The sequence below is a fragment of the Hemibagrus wyckioides genome, linkage group LG02, assembly GCF_019097595.1.
Source record: "Hemibagrus wyckioides isolate EC202008001 linkage group LG02, SWU_Hwy_1.0, whole genome shotgun sequence".
Lineage (NCBI taxonomy): Eukaryota > Metazoa > Chordata > Actinopteri > Siluriformes > Bagridae > Hemibagrus > Hemibagrus wyckioides.
In genome coordinates this window covers 20,223,666-20,245,070 of record NC_080711.1, presented here as the reverse complement: position 1 = coordinate 20,245,070, position 21,405 = coordinate 20,223,666, and the positions used below count along the sequence as shown (strand labels likewise).

Below are 21,405 nucleotides of genomic sequence, written 5' to 3'. Positions count from 1 at the left end.
CTCCATGGCTCAGATTTGGAGAACAACTATTAGCTAAAATGTAAAAGATCTTACCAGACAAGGTTAACTGACTGGCACTAATAACTAAGAGCACAACAATAAACAGCATTAAACATTTCAGATTTCTTATATTCTGTCTCAATACTGATGTACCAAAAGTCACGTACTGGGTCTTGTCTTTGTCCTGTTCATGGCTGTATGGGAGACCTCCGCGTACACAAGCTCCTTGTCATCCTGAGAAGGGGCTGTCAACAAAACACACATCTATTAAACTACATAATGCTACAGAAGATCACAAAAGATTCAGAAATACACTCACTGTCTGCTTTATTATCCTCTACACCTGACACATGATTGGCTGTTATAAAATCATCATAAAGTACAATTTATACAAGATCATACAGATACAGATCAAGCGCAAGCACAAAAAAATTAATATGTGATCTTATATGAGTAATTTGATTTTGAGCCATCTCTGTGTAGATGCCTTCTGACCTTTTCTCCTTAGGCCTTGTCCCTTCTTGTAGACGCAGAACACTAAGACAGCTAGTACCATGAAAATCCCACAAACCGAGCTCAGGATAAGCAGAATGAGAAACAAAGGCAGACAAACAATATTGATAACAGCACAGGAGATTTAAAAATAAATAAATTATATTTTAACAAACTGGTGTCTTTCTCTGAAAACCATTTTCCCAATGAAATTTGCACTGTTTTGCCCAAAATCATCCAAAAACTAAAATTTTAATAATATACAAAGCATGATTGATGCATAGATGATGCACCATTTACATACACACAATAAAAAAAACAAGTAAATACGTATTAAATGTTGTAGAATCATATTGTCTTTAAGCTTTGTGATCATTATGATTAGATATTTTTGTCAGATTGCTTTAGACTCCTTTAAAGCTCCATGTTAACACTGATGATGGAAAAGAAAAGCCTGCACAGGGTTAAGCATTAGGATCAATTCTGTATGTCAACATGTCACTTTTGAAATAAATATTAGACCATTTACTGCATGTGGAACTCAAAAAAGGCATTCTCAAAAAAGTCTGAAATCTCTGTAGGAGTGGGTGGGGTTATTCAGAATGTCTGTGGGAGTCGGAGGGGTTAGTGACTAGCTTCTACAGGAGTGGGGGGGGGGGGTAAGAATGTTCTCAGGATGTGTTGGGATTGGACAGAATTTTTTCTGGGTGCAAGTGGGGTAAACGCAGTATGTTTTACCAGACATCTGTCTTTCTTTACAAAAAAAATCATTCTATATAAAAGACAGACTCACCAAGACACTGGAGGAGTTCAACGGTATCATGGCCACGGCTGACGTGATTTTCTACAGGTGATGTTTCCTTGATGGTCTTGTTCCAGTATGACAGTGCTGGTCCCGTTCTCCAGCTGAGAGAGTGCGATAAAATCAGAAGTCCAGTTGAAGTGGAGGTTGTCTCCATCAGCAGAACAGTTCACTTTCACGACTCCAAGAGACAAGCAGCTGTATGTCACTTTCACTGAGGACACCTGAGCTGCAGATTAGAGATAAACACCTCAGAATAAATCAATAAACACATTATCAAATCAAAAATGCAAGAACAAATCAGAAACATAGCAAAACAGAACAGAAAGACAGAAAGAGGAAGAGGAACAATCAGAGCAATGACTATCTCCTGAGAGATGACTGTCTAACAAAAATTTTAAATTGGAAAATAAAAAAAACCCTAGATTTATTTTGTGAAATTAAGTGTGTACAGGTTTGTAAACATTTGTAATTAGATTTGCATGAATAAAAAAATTAAATATAAAAGGAAATCGTAAAAAGACTGTAGTTTGGATGAATGTTTATATTTTATATATTTTTAAAATAACCTGTAGTGTGCTGTGTGATGTGATTAGAGGTTGTGTGGTCCTACCTTCAATGTTCACCTGGAGAGTATAACTGCCTTTACTTCTCCCGTCTACATCATAGATGATTAAAGTGTATGTTCCAGAGTCGCTCCTCTCTGCACTGGTTAGTGTCATAGTTTTATTATCATTAACAAACTGCCATCTTGTGAGACGTGGTGTTGGTGGGGGACTTTGGGTTTTTCTATATCTTAAAATTAAACTAGTGGTCTTTAGGTCAAACCCATCCTCCCAGGGCATTTGCAGGTGCAGATGTTGTCCCACAGCTACATAACACTGATTCCTCTGAGTAAATCTACAGACAGCAGGATCCTGAAACAGTGAACCTGCAGAGGAAGAAAAAAATAATCAGCATTCTGTTAATATTATTGCACAATGAAACACCTCTGATCTGTGTAAACTTCAGAATTGTGTGTTTATCTTCTTCAGTTGATTATTTATTTATTTGTTGAGTTTGAAGAATGCTTTAGACAAACCTGGCTAGAGCATGCGGTTTAAATGACAATGAGGATCTGGACAAGGATACTAGCATGCCTCTAAAAACTTCATTTGTGAAATGACTGAAATCTGAAATCTCAAGAGCCCTCAAAATTCAGTATGAGGAATGGGAACAGCTTTCAATCAAATTATTGAGTGGTCAACAAAATCAAAAGAACACATGAGGTCAAGCTCAGAACTCAGAAATCTAGATCCTTAACACACATTAACCAGATCATGGGAAGTGATGTTCAAGAAAAGAGAGGTCGTGAATATGCACACAAAACCACAACGTCAAGGAAGATTCAATTATTGCAAAAAAGAAGGACACTGGGTTTGTGAATGCACATTTTCCCATCAGAGAACAGGCCGAAAAATTGATTTAAATCAGTTACAGACTACTGTAAACAGACTGGTTAAGAAGCTCAACAACATGAGTAACTCCTTGCCTGCTCTATCGCCAAGCCACTCAGCAAATTTGGCACGGTCAGAAAAATAAGATGTATTTTGGTCAGGATGTGCATCATCACCAAGGTGAAATTAGTGATGAGGTAATGGTAAAGAACTGAAGAGATTCAGTTTGCAAGCTCTGCCACAAAGACCGACAACATGTTAAGAGATCCCACAAAGATCAATTAAAATCATAAAAATCTGAGGTTCTTTTAGTAACTAATCCAGCATTTAAGGTAATAGGAAAAAAATAAATGAATTCATGTGAACCATTGCAAATTATCTAATACGCCTAGAGATTAGGGATAGATGGCAGTTAACTGTGGCGGGGCTAGGGATTTTAGGCTCTAGCTTGTTGCCTGAGGATGAAGACATGAACATTCCACAATTAGGCATGATTTACTTAAAATCTTTCCTTTGGAAAGATACGTTCCCTTTTTTCTCTAGTGTGTGATTGCAGGTGTTCCAGCGTATCAAAGGAAGAGCAAAGACATTCAACGCTTGGACCCTACTGCACTGGCCACCAAGATGGACATGCCTGGACATCTACATAACACAGCAACATCTGCCACTTCCACAAGATCGCAATGTCAAGAAAAAAAAATGGACTCAATCATTCAAGAGGATTCATACTTCACCAGGAGCTCTTATTCTGTCATTTTAAGTAATGGAGCCTGTATACAGAATGCTGTATTCATGATTCATAAAAAGTTTAATTTGTGATCAAAAATGATCAAAGGGGGGATTGAAAGATTATGTTATCATTAATCAAATACATTTACATTGTGACTGCCTCTCAGAAACAATCAGCTGTGTCTGTGGGGGTTTCATCAAGATGGCCCATACAGGAGATGGGTGTGGTCCAGACAACACACACAAAGGACATTCACTTTTGTGTATTGAGGACCCTCCACAGGAGGTCCTTACAGTTCTGTATTCTTGTATAAAGATCTGTCTCACAGACAGATCTTTGGGTTAAGATACTTTGAAGACCGACCAGCTAACACCACTGTTGAAGACCTGCTACACTGCTACCTTCAATAAATTGTTCTCCCCACAAGAACTCTGGTCAAGCTTACTTATTTTATGTATTAGAGAAATATATATATATATATATATATATATATATATATATATATATATATATATATATATATATATATATATATATATATATATATATATATATTGTGTACCTTGGAAATGCAGGGAGTGTTCAATAGAAAGATGACCAATGTGATGGGTGTGGGTAGGTTTGTGGCAAGGATCTGTGAGAATGGTGGGGAGAGTTATAAATGTCTGTGGGAGTGGGTGGGGTTAATTACAAATGTCTGTGGGAGTGGTTGTGGTTAGTCAAAAAAGTCTGTGGAAATGGTGGGGTTAGTCACAAATGTCTGTGGGATCAGGGTGGGGTTAGTCAAGAGAGTCTCTGGAAATGGTGGGGTTAGTAACTAGTGGCTATGGTAGTGGGTGGTATTAGTCACAAACGTTTGTGGCAGTGGGTGTGGTTAGTCACTACTGTTTGTTGGGGTGCATGGAATTAGTCACAAAGGTCTGTGGCAGTGGATGTGTTTAGACACAACTGTCTGCGGGAGTGGGTCAGGTTAGTCACTAGTGTCTGTGGGAGTGGGTCAGGTTAGTCACTAGTGTCTGTGGGAGTGGGTCAGGTTAGTCACTAGTGTCTGCGGGAGTGGGTCAGGTTAGTCACTAGTGTCTGCGGGAGTGGGTCAGGTTAGTCACTAGTGTCTGCGGGAGTGGGTCAGGTTAGTCACTAGTGTCTGCGGGAGTGGGTCAGGTTAGTCACTAGTGTCTGCGGGAGTGGGTCAGGTTAGTCACTAGTGTCTGCGGGAGTGGGTCAGGTTAGTCACTAGTGTCTAAGGGAGTGGGTCAGGTTAGTCACTAGTGTCTAAGGGAGTGGGTCAGGTTAGTCACTAGTGTCTAAGGGAGTGGGTCAGGTTAGTCACTAGTGTCTAAGGGAGTGGGTCAGGTTAGTCACTAGTGTCTAAGGGAGTGGGTCAGGTTAGTCACTAGTGTCTAAAGGAGTGGGTCAGGTTAGTCACTAGTGTTTAAGGGAGTGGGTCAGGTTAGTCACTAGTGTCTAAGGGAGTGGGTCAGGTTAGTCACTAGTGTTTAAGGGAGTGGGTCAGGTTAGTCACTAGTGTTTAAGGGAGTGGGTCAGGTTAGTCACTAGTGTTTAAGGGAGTGGGTCAGGTTAGTCACTAGTGTCTAAAGGAGTGGGTCAGTTTAGTCACTAGTGTTTAAGGGAGTGGGTCAGTTTAGTCACTAGTGTTTAAGGGAGTGGGTCAGGTTAGTCAAAAAAAATGTCTTTGGCAGTAGATGGGAATAGTAGCAAGTTGGAACAGGTGGGGTTAATTACAAGTGTCTGTGGCACTGGGAGGGGTTAGTCTCAAGTGTCTGTGGGAGTGGGTGGGGTTAGCCAAGAGTGTCTGTGGGAGTGGGTGTGGTTAGTCACTAGTGTCTGTGGGAGTAGGTGGGGTTAATCAAGAGTGTCTGTGGATGTGTAAAGATAATTACTCAATAGTGTCTGCAGGAGTGAATGGGATCAGTTAAACTTCGTAAAGCATCAATGAGGAGAAATCACTTTGTGAAGGAGCAGGTGGAAACTGTGTATGGGGACAGGCAGGATTAGTCAAGGCTGTCCTCAGGATGTGTTCAGATCAGGCTTTTTTGTCTCTGTATTCACAAACAACTGCACTGGATTTTTGTTCATCAAATCATTCTTTATAAAAGACAGACTCACCAGGACATTGGAGGAGTTTAACAGTATTGTGGTCACGGCTGACGTTATTTTCTACATGGCAGGTGACTTTTCCTTGATGGTCTTGTTCCAGTATGACAGTGCTGGTCCTGTTCTCCAGTTGAGGGAGTGTGTTAAAATCAGAAGTCCAGTTGAAGCGGAGGTTGTCTCCATCAGCAGAACAGTTCACTTTCACGATTCCAAGAGACAAGCAGCTGTATGACACTTTCACTGAGGACACCTGAGCTGCAGATTAGAGATAAACACCTCAGAATAAATTAATAAACACATTATCAAACCAAAAATATAAGATCAGAAACACAGCAACATAAACTCAAAACAGAAAGAGGTAGAGGAACAATGATGTTCAGCAAACACAGAGGAAGACATTATATAATCCATGAAAAGCAAAAAGTCTATTTCATGAATATATATTTTCTTTAAAATTAAATTGTGGACTCAGCACTTTATATAGACACTTGAGTTAGTGTTGTTTTTCTAATTAAAATCCTCAACTTTACATTTTCTATGTTTACTGCAGATGGTCTAATCTAAAGGCAATCTAAAGGCCCCTTTTAATCACTTCAAACCTTTTCAATATTTTAGATAAATCACATCTGAAAAATGTTTTTTTGTCCCTCACACCCTCCACATTATCTGAAACCTAGCAGGAGTCCTGATGGAGCTCCACCATATATAATATAATATACACTATATTGCCAAAAGTATTCGCTCACCTGCCTTGACTCGCATATGAACTTAAGTGACATCCCATTCCTAATCCATAGGGTTCAATATGACGTTGGTCCACCCTTTGCAGCTATAACAGCTTCAACTCTTCTGGGAAGGCTGTCCACAAGGTTTAGGAGTGTGTTTATGGGAATTTTTGACCATTCTTCCAGAAGCGCATTTGTGAGGTCACACACTGATGTTGGACCAGAAGGCCTGGCTCTCAGTCTCCGCTCTAATTCATCCCAAAGGTGTTCTTTCGGGTTGAGGTCAGGACTCTGTGCAGGCCAGTCAAGTTCCTCCACACCAGACTCTGTCATCCATGTCTTTATGGACCTTGCTTTGTGCACTGGTGCACAGTCATGTTGGAAGAGGAAGGGGCCAGCTCCAAACTGTTCCCACAAAGTTGGGAGCATGGAATTGTCCAAAATGTCTTGGTATGCTGAAGCATTCAGAGTTCCTTTCACTGGAACTAAGGGGCCAAGCCCAGCTCCTGAAAAACAACCCCACACCATAATCCCCCCTCCACCAAACTTTACACTTGGCAAAATGCAGTCAGACAAGTACCGTTCTCCTGTCCAGTGGCGGCGTGCTTTACACCACTGCATCCGACGCTTTGCATTGCTCTTGTTGATGTATGGCTTGGATGCAGCTGCTCGGCCATGGAAACCCATTCCATGAAGCTCCACGCTGGAAGCTCCTGAGAGTGACCCATTCTTTCACAAATGTTTGTAAAAACAGTCTGCATGCCTAGGTGCTTGATATTATACACCTGTGGCCATGGAATTGATTGGAACACCTGATTCTGATTATTTGGATGGGTGAGCGAATACTTTTGGCAATATAGTGTATATATATATATATATATTGTTGATCTGATAAATATCTACATTTCTGTTGTTTAATAAGATGGAGCCACATTTACATTAAAAAATGAAAAAATCAAAAAAGAAATCTTGACAGAAATTATAGTGTGTATGATTGTTAAATTTTCAAATGTTTATGAAATAACTTATAGTAGTGTGCTGTGTGATGTAATTAGAGGTTGTGTGGTCCTACCTTCAATGTTCACCTGGAGAGTATAACTGCCTTTACTTCTCCCATCTACATCATAGATGTTTAAAGTGTATGTTCCAGAGTCGTTCCTCTCTGCACTGGTTAGTATCATAGTTTTACTTTCGTTAACAAACTGCCATCTTGGGAGATGTGGTGTTGGTGGTGGACTTTGGGTTTTTCTATATTTTAAAATGAAACTATTGTTTGTCTTTAGGTCAAACCCATCCTCCCAGGGCATTTGCAGGTGCAGATGTTGTCCCACAGCTACATAACACTGATTACTCTTATTAAATCTACAGACCACATGATCCTGAAACAGCGAACCTGCAGATGAAGAAAAAAAATCATCATCGTCATCTGTTAATATTATTACACACTGAAACACACCTCTGATCTGTGTAATCTTATTATAAACTTATCTTATCTAAGTGATTATTTACTTATTTGGTAAATTTTGGAATAAAATGTCAGGAAAAAACATTATAACAGCACAGGTGATTAAAGGATACAAAAAATGATATTTCAGCAAACTGTTAAATCTTCCTGAAGAAGAATTTTTTTCTAAAAATATCATTCAAAGACTAGATGTTTAATTATACACAAAAATTGTGCAACTTGACATAAAATAAATGATGCACCATTTACATGAGCACACAAAATAATCCCCAAAATATCAGATCTTGTAGAATCATATTGTAGTAGCATATTGACTTTAAGTATTGTGATTAAATATTTTTGTCAGATCACCAATCCCTAAGCTGCACTGTGAAAACTGCATTTGTTTAAGACTCCTTTAAAGCTACATGTTAACACTGATGATGGAAAGGAAAAGAAAATCTTGTACAGGGTAAAGAAGTAGGATCAGAAAAATTACGTATTAAAGTATATTAGACTTTATTTTCTTAGGATTTATGTTTTTTTTTTTTATTAAATCATAATTTGATTGATGAAGAACATTCTCTACATTTGATGTACAGGAAGTATTCACTAAAAGACCATGAAGCTGAAACTGTACAACTGCACATGTAGTAAGTAAAAGAATCATGCATTATTAGATAATAAAACCTATAAAACCTACCCATGGCATCTTGGGTGTAAATCAACAGGACTCCAAAAATGACCTGTATTCTCATTTCGCCCAGAGAACCGTCCTCTTTCTGTACTTGATAGAGATCTTGGTACTGAGTGATGAACAAATACAAAAGCAAGATGAAGCTCTTTCACAGCACTAATAACACTTTACTGAGAAACAGAGGAAGTTCTGTGCAACATCTAGGCCTCTTGACTTGTAAACAAAAAACTTGGAAGTGGTAGAGCACCACTGTGGTTTGGTCGTCTTGTCTGAGTAAATATTTTTCACGCTCATACTTACATGGTCAATAAACCTCTCACAACAGCCTGGTCCTTTTTTTAGGTATCATCATACTTCTGCATCATTGTTGTCTCATCATTATGGTTGTTTGTATCTTTTAAGTCAGTGACAGTCCTAGTGTTTTTGTTTAGTTATCCTGGTTCACATATTAAGTTCTGTTTGCACATTATAATAAATAGAATCTGCATTTATATCCACCTTTGTTTATTAGTACTACACATCCATTTAATCCTGAAATCCTGAGTTTGATTTTTCTATGTTTATATCAGATATATTGATCTTAATAGGACCTGAAGTTGATAACAAAAATCGAAATCAATCAATCTTCAATCAACCAGGGACGAACGATTCATCATTTATTTATTTAATTATTTGTTTTTTTATTTTTTTGTTTTTTTATTTATAGAAGCAAGCACAGCAATTACTCTCCATGTGGCATGTAAGCTAGAAGACTTTATAATTTTCTCACAGAAATATTACAGAAATATGATTTCCATTAATTATTACATTATAACACAATTTTGAAATCTATATTTATAGGTTTAAAAAACAAACAAACAAAAAAAAAAACTCACTGACTTTGCGGACTGATCAGCCAGTCGCCTGCAGAAAAAAAAGTTTCTGCCCCTGAGTTAACAGTGGTGTAAAACCTCAGGCGTTAACTCTTAAGGCACGATATCACACACACTCATAAACACAGTCTAACTGAACAAATTCCTTTTTTGGTATCATTTCACAGAAAACAAAAAGGAAATGTGCTGAGGTCTTATAGTGATAGATACTACAGAATATCAGGAATAAAATATAGTTACATTTTTAAAAACATATTTTTAATAAATCAGTAATGAATGGGGCGGACACCGCCGATGGTGGGGATCAAACCCCGGATCTCCACCATAAGCTTGATCCCCCACAGTAGCAGATAAGACCCAAACACAGGGATCCAGTACATGCACTGCTTTCATTTAACAAAACAAAATACAACTACATTAACATTAACAGAAATAAACCAGAACTATGACATGGAAACTTAAATAACCTCAACAAAACATGACTATAACATAAAAACCTAAATAACACAGCGTCCGGCCTTACAGCACACATACACCGTTACGTCCACACATATATAAACATAATGACTGACACTGACCAAGACAGAAGGACAAACATATATAAAGCAGCGCATCAAGGGAAAACAAGGGACAGGTGAGAAATCGAGAAAACACATGAGGAAAGGGCGTGGCACCACCAACATAGGAATAACAATAATAAATAAACCACTTGTCAGCACCCCTAGAGGTCTGGAAAGGAACTGTCCCTATAACTCCTGACAAAATACAAGCCACAGACATTTAAATCAACACCAGTGAAAGTTTTAGCCATCATATAAACTGAAAGTCTATTTACAGCTGAACAATATTAGACATTTTGATCATTTATTTCACTCACATAAATTGGACACTTTTTGGGCAGCACAGTGCCTTAGTGGTTAGCACTGTTGCCTCACAGCAAGAAGATCCTGGGTTTGAATACCAGGTTCGAACAGGCAGGGGCCTTTCTGTGTGGAGTTTGCATGTTCTCCCCGTGCCTGTGTGGGTTTACTCTGGTTTCCTCCCACAGTCCAAAAACATGTACATTAGGTTGACTGGTAATTCTAAAATACCCATAGGAGTAAGTGTGTGTGGTTGTATGGCACTGTGATGGACTGGCAACCTGTCCAGGGTGTACCCCTGCCTTTTGCCCAATGTGTGCTGGGATAGGCTCCAGCAGATCCCCATGACCCTAATTAGGAATAAAGCGTGTATAGAAAATGGATGGATGGACGGATGGACACTTCTTATGTGCAGCTCTTTTGTTAAATAGGGAAGCAGAAATGTTGGTTTGAAAAAAATTGAGCAACTCAAATAGTGTGTGATCTGCTTAGGAAGCTGCAGCTTTGTGGTTTTTACACTTAAAACTTCAACAAGAAACTTCCTTTTTATTTTTACTTCAATCATGAAACAAAGTTTTAACTGAGTCCCAAGGCCTTACTTATGATTAAGGACCATGGTGATGACACAAGAGTGAAAACAAGAATAAACAACAGCAAAACATACATATAAGCCTTTATTTCTAAACAAGAGTAAAGATATTTGTTATATATAAGATTCTTTTTGTGCTGTGATTACAGAATCAGTGTTTTTAATTAAAATAAATAACTAACAATGAACACTATTTCACTGTGGGGAAAAAATGTATAGTCTATATTCAGAGTCTATAACAGTCCTCTGTAATGCATCTCTCTTTCTCACACACACACACACACACACACACACACGCACACACACAAACACACACACACCTACAGGGAAATTTAGTATAGCCAGTACACCAACTGACATGTTTTGGGAGGTCAGAGGAAACCACATGGATGCAGTGAGCACATGTAAAACTCCACACAAACAGTTACCTGAGTTCTAGACAGCAAGACGGACAAACCATTGAAAAAATCAGCAATTGCATAACCAGATACTGAAATAGTTTCACTGTTAGTAGAGCTGAGTTTGTATGGGTGGAATGTTATCAACTTCCTCTACCATACAAACCACTGAGTACCATTTTGAGTTGCTGCAATGAAATTTCAGCAAAATGGACTAGCCTGCTGGATCATTTTTTCACAAATTTTCGGGGGTGTCTTTGATTTCAGCCCTCTGTAGGTTGATAATTTTCATTTCCATCAAATGACGTGGCATCCTTTAGTTCCTTACACATTACCAGGTATACCAGTATAGATATCCAGCATGATATTTTTCCCCATTCAGATCTGATTTCAAAGTGTTCCTTTAATTTTTTTTGAGCAGTATATTAGCTGAACTCTAAAAGATCTTACCAGGCAAGGTTAACTGACTGACACTAATAACTAAGAGCAGAACAATAAACAGCATTAACCATTTCAGATTTCTTTATTGTATTATGAATCCATACTGATAAACCCAAAGTCTTACATGTACTGGGTCTTGTCTCTGTCCTGTTCATGGCTGTATGGGTGACCTCTGCGTACACAAGCTCATTGTTGTCTTGAGAAGGGGCTGTCAACAAAACACTACAGAAAAACACTAATGCTACAGGAAATTACAAAAGATTCAGAAATACACTCACTCTCTGCTTTATTGTCCTGTACATCTGACACATGATTGGCTGTCACAAAATCATTATAAAGTAGAAATTATAAGATCATATAGCTACAGATCAAGCGCAAGCACAACAAAAATAAATGTGATCTTAAATAAGTGACTTGTTTTTTGCCAGATCGGCAAAAAATTTTAAATTTTTAATTTAAAAAGATTTAAATTTCAGAAACTACAAAATGTGATCTTAAAGAAAAAGTGACTTAAACAATTAAATGTTTGTGAGTGCCAGGTAACAAATTTCACACAACTTTGTGCAAACTCAAATCTGTGAAAACACAGATTCCTTCTGACCTTCTTTCTTTGTTAGGCCTTGTCTCTTCTAGTAGATGCAGAACACTAAGACATCTAGTACAATGAGAATCCCACAAACAGAGCTCAGGATAAGCAGAATGATATCTACAAGTAGAAATACAAAAACATTTCAGCCATTTAAGATGTAGATATGTGAAGATTATGACGTTAACAACAACTGAGGTTGATTGAATATACATATTTAACATATTTTTGCTTTTTTCCCCTATAGTGTCTTCCTTTAATTGTGCATTTTAAAGCCATTAATGGTTTATTCCAGTATTTTTTTTTCCATAGATAGCCTAGTTTTATCAAATGGCTTGTTAATGTAGTCATGTGGTGTGCTGTGATTAGACCTGATGTGGTCCTACCTTCAATCTTCAGCTGGAGATTATAAAATGTTTTAATATTTTCGCCTGTATGACTAAAGTGTATTTCCCAGAGTTGCTGCTTTCTGCAGGTTGTGTTCAAGGTACTAAGCCATCTCTGGGCACAAATACATACACACACCCACACACACCCTGGACAGTTCAGACATTTCAAAGGGCATCTGTTTGATGTGTCTGTGGTCAAGGATTGCCCTTTACATTCTTCCTGCTATTGTTCCTCCTTAACTGTATGCTACTGTATATTCAGACTATAGAACAGTATAGAACATGAGTGTTTAGGTGTTAGATTAAAAAAATACTAAACGTATTAATAATAACTCAAACAGAATTTATTTCTGCATTCACCCGTGTAGTATACAGTATATGACACAAAAATTGGATTTACATTTCAAAAATATTTAACATATTAAATTGTTGCTAGGATTTTAATAGTAAATTCAAAGCATTAATTGTGGTTAGAATATTAGAAATAAAACATAAGCAAAATAAGCACTCAGTTTTTCAGTGAATCTGCAGGAATCATGAGCCTGAGTAAGTTGTTCATTTAAGTGAGTTTAGTTTCTCTGTTAATCATCTGTTATAGTTACAGTTACATTTTTCTCATGTTTCAGTCTGGATGAGACGGAGAGTGATGACTGTTCATGTAGAGGAGATCAGCCACAGTCTGCCTCTTCTAATCCTGGTCCAGGTCTACAGAGCTTCCTGGTCCTGATTTTGTGATGGAAAGATAAACCTCTGGTGATCGGTTTTAGACATTACATCAGCTTTAACATTCAGTTTTCTAGTTGTTCATGCTCTTCTGTTTCAACATCTTACCTACTTTATAATTCGGTATGGACTTTAATATGTACATTTTCCAAGCTAGCAAGTGTTAAAGTCTTACTTTCTGGTGTTCTCTGTTTCCTGTAGAATCTGGGGTAGATGTACAATGTCCCCACTAACACAGACAGCAAGATGATGACCTCGAAGAGCCACACGAACACAAACACAATGGTGAAATCTAAGACAGACAGAGAGAGAGAGAGAGAGAGAGAGAGAGAGAGTTGCTTTGTTTTGGTCAGTGAGTAATCATTTCTCTCAGGGAGGGGATCAGCACATACATCCATGTGAGGATATTAGAAAACTACAGAAACTAAAAGACTGTGTGCAGCTGGTCATATTAAGCAGATCATCTAGTAAAGTCAGTACCGAGAGCCTGGGCTAATTAAAAAAAAATTGTAATTGCATGTTATATGTAAATAGAGCCATAACCATTCTATAAGTAAGTACGCACAATGTCCACATTATAGGAACAACTGGAAATATATGAAAAACTTTAATTAATATTAATTTAATGATGTTTGTGACTTTAACCATATCATGAATGTTGGGCTGGGTTGAATATTTCAAGTCCTGGAATTTTCACACACAACAGTCTATATAATGTGGTGGTCATAGAATTAAATATAATGTATATATTGCGGAAAATGTAAGTGTTATATTTTACTTTTCTTTTATCTGTATTTATATTTGTGATTAATTATGTCTGTTGCTCTGTTATTGACTACTGTTCCCTGAGAGTATTTACCTGTGAGAGGAGGGGTGCCTGCTGTTCAGTTAATACAGAGACGGGCAGTGAAACAGCAGCTCCTGTTCCTGTTCCATAATTTCCCCCTTTCACAGACGTAGAGGGTATTACAATAACAGTTTAAACAGAATGGTGTGAAAAACAAAAATAATCCTGTGAGTGGTGACAGAAACATCTTGTTTTTATAACCGTGATGAGAGATGTAAAGACTATTTTGTTTGAAATTCCCAGAAAATCTGCAGTTTATGAAATTCCTAAACCAGCTCATCTGGTCGCAACAACACTGTCACAGTAAAAGTCACAGAGATCACAAAATGTGTACAGGTGTTACTAATAAAGTGGACGGTGCGGGTAAGTAAGAAGCACTGGACAATAGTTAAAAATTAATGCAGTGTTAATTTATTATTTAAAAAAAAAAAAAAACTCACCGGCACATTCTGGGAGTTCAATGGAATTGTGGTTATGACTGATATGATTTTCGACATGACAGGTGACTTTTTCATTATGCTTTTTATCCAGAACGAGAGTTTTGTTGTCATCCTCCAATCGAGTGATTGAATCAGAAGTCCAGTTGAAGCGGAGGTTGTCTCCATCAGCAGAACAGTACACTTTCCTGACCTCAGAGAACAAGCAGCTGTAGGACAATTCCACTGAGGACACCCTGGCTGTAAATGACAGAATGTAGAAATGTAATAACTGTTGTTAATGATTTCCTCTCTGCTGCATCGCTCACAGCTAATCTTGATATTTAGCTTCATGTCTTGTTAGCCTATTAGATAATGACATCATGCATGCATTAATACTGCAGGTCAGAGTCCTGGGTTCACTGATTATATATCTCTAGCCTGTATTTCACAGGAACTTCGAATATGGCTATTCCTGCACTATGATGATGATGATGATGATGATGATGATGATGATGATGATGATGATGATGATGATGATGTTGATGTTGATGATGATGATGGTGGTGGTGGTTTGGCAAAACAAATCTGGATAAATTTTCATTTGACATTTTATGAATACATCCTCAACTATTATTATAAGAAAAGACTTTCCAAAAAATCGGATTTGAGAATTCAGCAGAGTTTCATCATTTGTGACAGTTTTACCATTCTAGCATGAATTCAGATAGACTAATGTTGAAGTGTGTTTTAAAACTATTACAGATTCATGTGATTAGAGGTTGTGTGGTCCTACCTTCAATGTTCACCTGGAGAGTAGAACTGCTTTTATTTCTCCCGTCTACATCAAAGATGTTTAAAGTGTATGTTCCAGAGTCGCTCCTCTCTGCACTGGTTAGTATCATAGTTTTATTATCATTAACAAACAGCCATCTTGGGAGACGTGGTGTTAGTGGGGAACTTTGGGTTTTTCTATATCTTAAAATTAAACCAGTGTTTGTCTTTAGGTCAAACCCATCCTCCCAGGGCATTTGCAGGTGCAGATGTTGTCCCACAGCTACATAACACTGATTCCTCTGAGTAAATCTACAGAAAACATGATCATGAAACAGTGAACCTGCAGAGGAAGAAAAAAATTTGGCAATTGGTTAAATTTCTTTTGGGAATAAAATGGCTGGAAAACATTATAACAGCACAGATGATTAAAGGAAATAGATGAGTTTATTGCATAAACATACAAATATATATATATATTTGATGCTATAGAATTATATTGTAATAACATATTCAATTTTCAGTGTTGTTTGTATATCTATTTTAACAGTGGACATTGTCTCGAAGCAGCTTTGCAAAAATATAGAAAACAAATTACATTAAAATAATATTTATCCTGAATTAAATTCTCTTTATTTATTTGTTTTAATTATTGTGGTTAGATATTTATGCCAGATCGCCTAAGCTTTAAATCCACAAGTTAGCACTGACAATGAAAAACAAAAGCCTGCAAAATAAAATTCTATTCAAATTTATATTCAACCATTTAGTGCCTTTAGTTCATGTTTTTTCATTTATTTATTTTTTTACTGTAAGATCGTTTGATTGATGAAGTCATTTACAGATAAATAACAACATTCTCTACTTCTGAATTGCAGGAAGTGTTCACTAAAAGGCGATAAAGCAGAAACTGTACAACCACACATGTAGTAAATAAATGAATTATGCATTTTTAAAGGATAAAACCTACCCATGGCAACTTGGGTGTAAATCAACAGGACTCCAATAATGACCTGTATTCTCATTTCGCCCAGAGAACCGTCCTCTCTCTGTACTTGCTAGAGATCTTGGTACTGAGTGAAGAACAAATACAAAAGCAAGATGAAGTTCTTTCACAGCACTAAAAATAATTTACTGAGAAACAGAGGAAGTCCTGTGCATTGTCTAGTCCTCTTGACTTTTAAGCAAGAAACTTGGAAGTGGTAGAGCACCACTGTGGTTTGGTCGTCTTGTCTGAGTAAATATTTTTCACACTCCTATTTACATGGTCAAACATGGTCAATAAACCTCTCACTGTAACGAAGCATACTGAACCAGAACACCAGAGGCAGCCATCGCCCAAGTACTGAACTGACTTCCAGTGTACTTGGGTACTTAAACAGCACGCTGCCCTTTGTTCACTGTGATCTCTGCATTGCATACTGAGCGTTTCCCCATTGATTGCCTTGATTATTCCGTGTATGATCCTTGCCTGTTCCTGATTAAACTAGAGTTTCGGTTTGTGTTTCGGTTTTGGTTCCAAAGTGTTTGTTTACCGCTTTTGACCCTTTTTGCCTGCCACATTGACTTTCGATTCTTGCCTGTCAATTTGGATAATAAAGATCTGCATATGTATTCAGCTACACCTGTTTCGAGTGCATCCTTACACTCACAACAGCCTGGTCCTTTTTTAGATGTCATCATACCTAAAATTCAAACACATCATTGTTGTCTCATCATTATTGTGTTTTCCATTTCCCCCATGATCATGCTCACCTTTGTTGGATCATTCCTTTAGTTCCAAATCATTTAAGTGCATGTTTTGTCATTGTGTCTTGGTCTTGCTACTGATGCTACCGTGTGCCTCATCCTTGTCCTCATGTTTGTATCTTTTAAGTCAGTGACAGTGCTAGTGTTTTTGCTTAGTTATCCTGGTTCACATATTAAGTTTTTTTGCACATCATGAATAGAATCTGCATTTATATCTACCTTTATTAGTACTACATATCCATTTAATCCTGAAATCCTGAGGTTGATATTTTCTAAGTTGTTTATTTCAGATATATTAATCTTAATAGGACCTGAAGGTAGGAATAAATTAAAACTAATAATGTTAATATTATTATTATTATTATTATTATTATTATTATTATTATTATTATTATTAATAATAATAATAATAAAAGAAGAATAATTAAATACTTCAATCAACTAGGGATGAATGATTCATCATTTATTTATTTACATGTTAATTTATTTATTATAGAAGAAAGCACAGCAATTGCTCTCCACCAGCCACACCAGCTAGAAGACTTTATTATTTTCTCAAAGAAATATAACAGAAAAATAAGTTACATTAATTATTAAATTGTAACACAATTTTGAAATCTGTATTTACACGTTTTTAAAAAAAGCCAGTCACCTGCAAAAAAAAAGTTTCTGCCCCTGAGTTAACAGTCGTGTAAAACCTCAGGCGTTAACTCTTAAGGCGCGATATCACACACACTCATAAACACAGTCTAACTGAACAAATTCCTTTTTTGGTATCATTTCACAGGAAACAAAAAGGAAATGTACTGAGGTCTTATAGTGATAGATAATACAGTGTATCAGGAATAAAATATGAACACATAAGGCACACATATGACATGTGACTGACACTGACCAAGACAGAAAGACAAATATGTATAAAGCAGCGCATCAAGGGAAAACAAGGGACAGGTGAGAAATCAAGAAAACACATTAGGAAAAGGGCGTGGCACCACCAACATAGGAATGACAACAATAAATAAATCAGTTGTCCCAATAACTCCTGACAAAATACAAGACACAGACATTTAAATCAACACCACTGAAAGTTTTGGCCATCACACAAACTGAAAGTCTATTTACAGCTGAACAAAATTAGACATTTTGATCATTTATTTTACTCACATGACTTTTTTTTTTTTTAAATAAAAATATGGACACTTCTTATGTGCAGCTCTTTTGTTAAATAGAGAAGCAGAAATGTTGGTTTGAAAAAAATTGAGCAACTCAAACAATGTGTGATCTGCTTAGGAAGCTGCAGCTTTGTGGGTTAACACTTAAAACTGCAACAAGAAACTTCCTTTTAATTTTCTCTTCAATCATAAAACAATTATTAACATATATATATATATATATATATATGCCTTTATTTCTAAACAAGAATAAAGATATTTGTTAAGATATCTAAACTATAACAGTTTTCTGAAATGCATCTCTCTTTCTCATACACACACACACACACACACACACACACAGGGAAATTTAGGATAGTCAATACACCAACTGACATGTTTTGGGAGGTCAGAGGAAACCACATGGATGCAGTGAGCACATGTAAAACTCCATATAAACAGTTACAAACACTTACAGCTTGAAAAAATCAGCAATTGCATAACCAGAAACTGAAATAGTTTCACTGTAAGTGGAGTTTAGTTTGTATGGGTGGAATGTCATCAACTTCCTCTACCAGGATGATCAGAGCAACAAAGCTCTGTACAAAGGAAAAAAACAAAAAAAATCTATGTTAATGCTTCATCCTGAAACAGACTGAGATTGTGTCACTCACTGACTGTGCTGGACCCCTGAGTACACACACTCTTCCTGTACTTTGGACACTTTGCTCTTCTTTTGTGCAGGAGTGTTAAACACCAGCTCTCCGTACTGCACCTCGTCCTCTTTCTTCTTCTGGTTGGAAGTGACCACTGTGCCGTACTCCACACCCTCGTACTGCACTGGGGCTGAACCACAAGACAACACCACACTGAGAAATCACAGATTAAATTAAATTTATTCATGTACATAGTATATGGTTGAGCATTAGCATTAGCATTAGCTGTGGGTGGAGAGGAGGCAAAGTTTACATATGTTTTGTATGTTAGAGCTAAGCAGCACAAAACTGTGTGTGTGTGTGTGCATGTGTGTAAATATAGTCGCTGAATCCATACCGCTGGGAGTGAAGTCACGCTCTATTGCACTTTTGCACTTCGGTCTAAATAAATTCCTAAATAATCTGCAGATTATTCAGACTCCATGGCTCAGATTTGGAGAACAACTATTAGCTAAAATGTAAAAGATCTTACCAGACAAGGTTAACTGACTGGCACTAATAACTAAGAGCACAACAATAAACAGCATTAAACATTTCAGATTTCTTATATTCTGTCTCAATACTGATGTACCAAAAGTCACGTACTGGGTCTTGTCTTTGTCCTGTTCATGGCTGTATGGGAGACCTCCGCGTACACAAGCTCCTTGTCATCCTGAGAAGGGGCTGTCAACAAAACACACATCTATTAAACTACATAATGCTACAGAAGATCACAAAAGATTCAGAAATACACTCACTGTCTGCTTTATTATCCTCTACACCTGACACATGATTGGCTGTTATAAAATCATCATAAAGTACAATTTATACAAGATCATACAGATACAGATCAAGCGCAAGCACAAAAAAATTAATATGTGATCTTATATGAGTAATTTGATTTTGAGCCATCTCTGTGTAGATGCCTTCTGACCTTTTCTCCTTAGGCCTTTTCTCCTTAGTCCCTTCTTGTAGACGCAGAACACTAAGACAGCTAGTACCATGAAAATCCCACAAACCGAGCTCAGGATAAGCAGAATGAGAAACAAAGGCAGACAAACAATATTGATAACAGCACAGGAGATTTAAAAATAAATAAATTATATTTTAACAAACTGGTGTCTTTCTCTGAAAACCATTTTCCCAATGAAATTTGCACTGTTTTGCCCAAAATCATCCAAAAACTAAAATTTTAATAATATACAAAGCATGATTGATGCATAGATGATGCACCATTTACATACACACAATAAAAAAAACAAGTAAATACGTATTAAATGTTGTAGAATCATATTGTCTTTAAGCTTTGTGATCATTATGATTAGATATTTTTGTCAGATTGCTTTAGACTCCTTTAAAGCTCCATGTTAACACTGATGATGGAAAAGAAAAGCCTGCACAGGGTTAAGCATTAGGATCAATTCTGTATGTCAACATGTCACTTTTGAAATAAATATTAGACCATTTACTGCATGTGGAACTCAAAAAAGGCATTCTCAAAAAAGTCTGAAATCTCTGTAGGAGTGGGTGGGGTTATTCAGAATGTCTGTGGGAGTCGGAGGGGTTAGTGACTAGCTTCTACAGGAGTGGGGGGGGGTAAGAATGTTCTCAGGATGTGTTGGGATTGGACAGAATTTTTTCTGGGTGCAAGTGGGGTAAACGCAGTATGTTTTACCAGACATCTGTCTTTCTTTACAAAAAAAATCATTCTATATAAAAGACAGACTCACCAAGACACTGGAGGAGTTCAACGGTATCATGGCCACGGCTGACGTGATTTTCTACAGGTGATGTTTCCTTGATGGTCTTGTTCCAGTATGACAGTGCTGGTCCCGTTCTCCAGCTGAGAGAGTGCGATAAAATCAGAAGTCCAGTTGAAGCGGAGGTTGTCTCCATCAGCAGAACAGTTCACTTTCACGACTCCAAGAGACAAGCAGCTGTATGTCACTTTCACTGAGGACACCTGAGCTGCAGATTAGAGATAAACACCTCAGAATAAATCAATAAACACATTATCAAATCAAAAATGCAAGAACAAATCAGAAACATAGCAAAACAGAACAGAAAGACAAAGAGGAAGAGGAACAATGATCTCCTGAGAGCTTCTTTACTGTCTAACAAAGATTTAAATTGTAAAATCAAAAACCCTAGATTTATTTTGTAAAAATGAGTGTCTACATGTTTGCATTTTTAATTAGATTGGGCTTTATTTGCATGAATAAAAAAGTTAAAATATAAAAGGAAATCTTAAAAATGTTTATATTTTATATATATTTTAAATAAAATTGTAGTGTGATGTGATTAGAGGTTGTGTGGTCCTACCTTCAATGTTCACCTGGAGAGTAGAACTGCCTTTACTTCTCCCATCTACATCATAGATGTTTAAAGTGTATGTTCCAGAGTCGTTCCTCTCTGCACTGGTTAGTATCATAGTTTTATTATCATTAACAAACTACCATCTTGGGAGATGTGGT

At 37.1% G+C, this 21,405-nt stretch overlaps 1 protein-coding gene across 2 annotated transcripts; it reads right to left on the bottom strand.

Moving 5' to 3' along the window:
• Nucleotides 1–12,932: 12,932 nt before the first annotated feature.
• LOC131369091 (uncharacterized) lies at nucleotides 12,933–16,424 on the bottom strand. Of its 2 annotated transcripts, XR_009207234.1 has the most exons (6): nucleotides 16,307–16,424; nucleotides 15,359–15,679; nucleotides 14,587–14,823; nucleotides 14,159–14,244; nucleotides 13,475–13,591; nucleotides 12,933–13,299 (listed from the first exon to the last, which is right to left on the bottom strand). XR_009207234.1 is itself a non-coding variant. In XM_058415530.1 (5 exons), exons 1-5 carry the CDS (start codon nucleotides 16,359–16,361, stop codon nucleotides 13,265–13,267), a joined length of 765 nt encoding a protein of 254 aa, XP_058271513.1. In that variant the 5' UTR covers nucleotides 16,362–16,424; the 3' UTR covers nucleotides 12,933–13,264. The 2 variants fall into 2 exon arrangements, 1 of the variants encoding a protein (XP_058271513.1); XM_058415530.1 differs by lacking the exon at nucleotides 14,159–14,244.
• Between the last annotated feature and the right edge of the window lie 4,981 nt (nucleotides 16,425–21,405).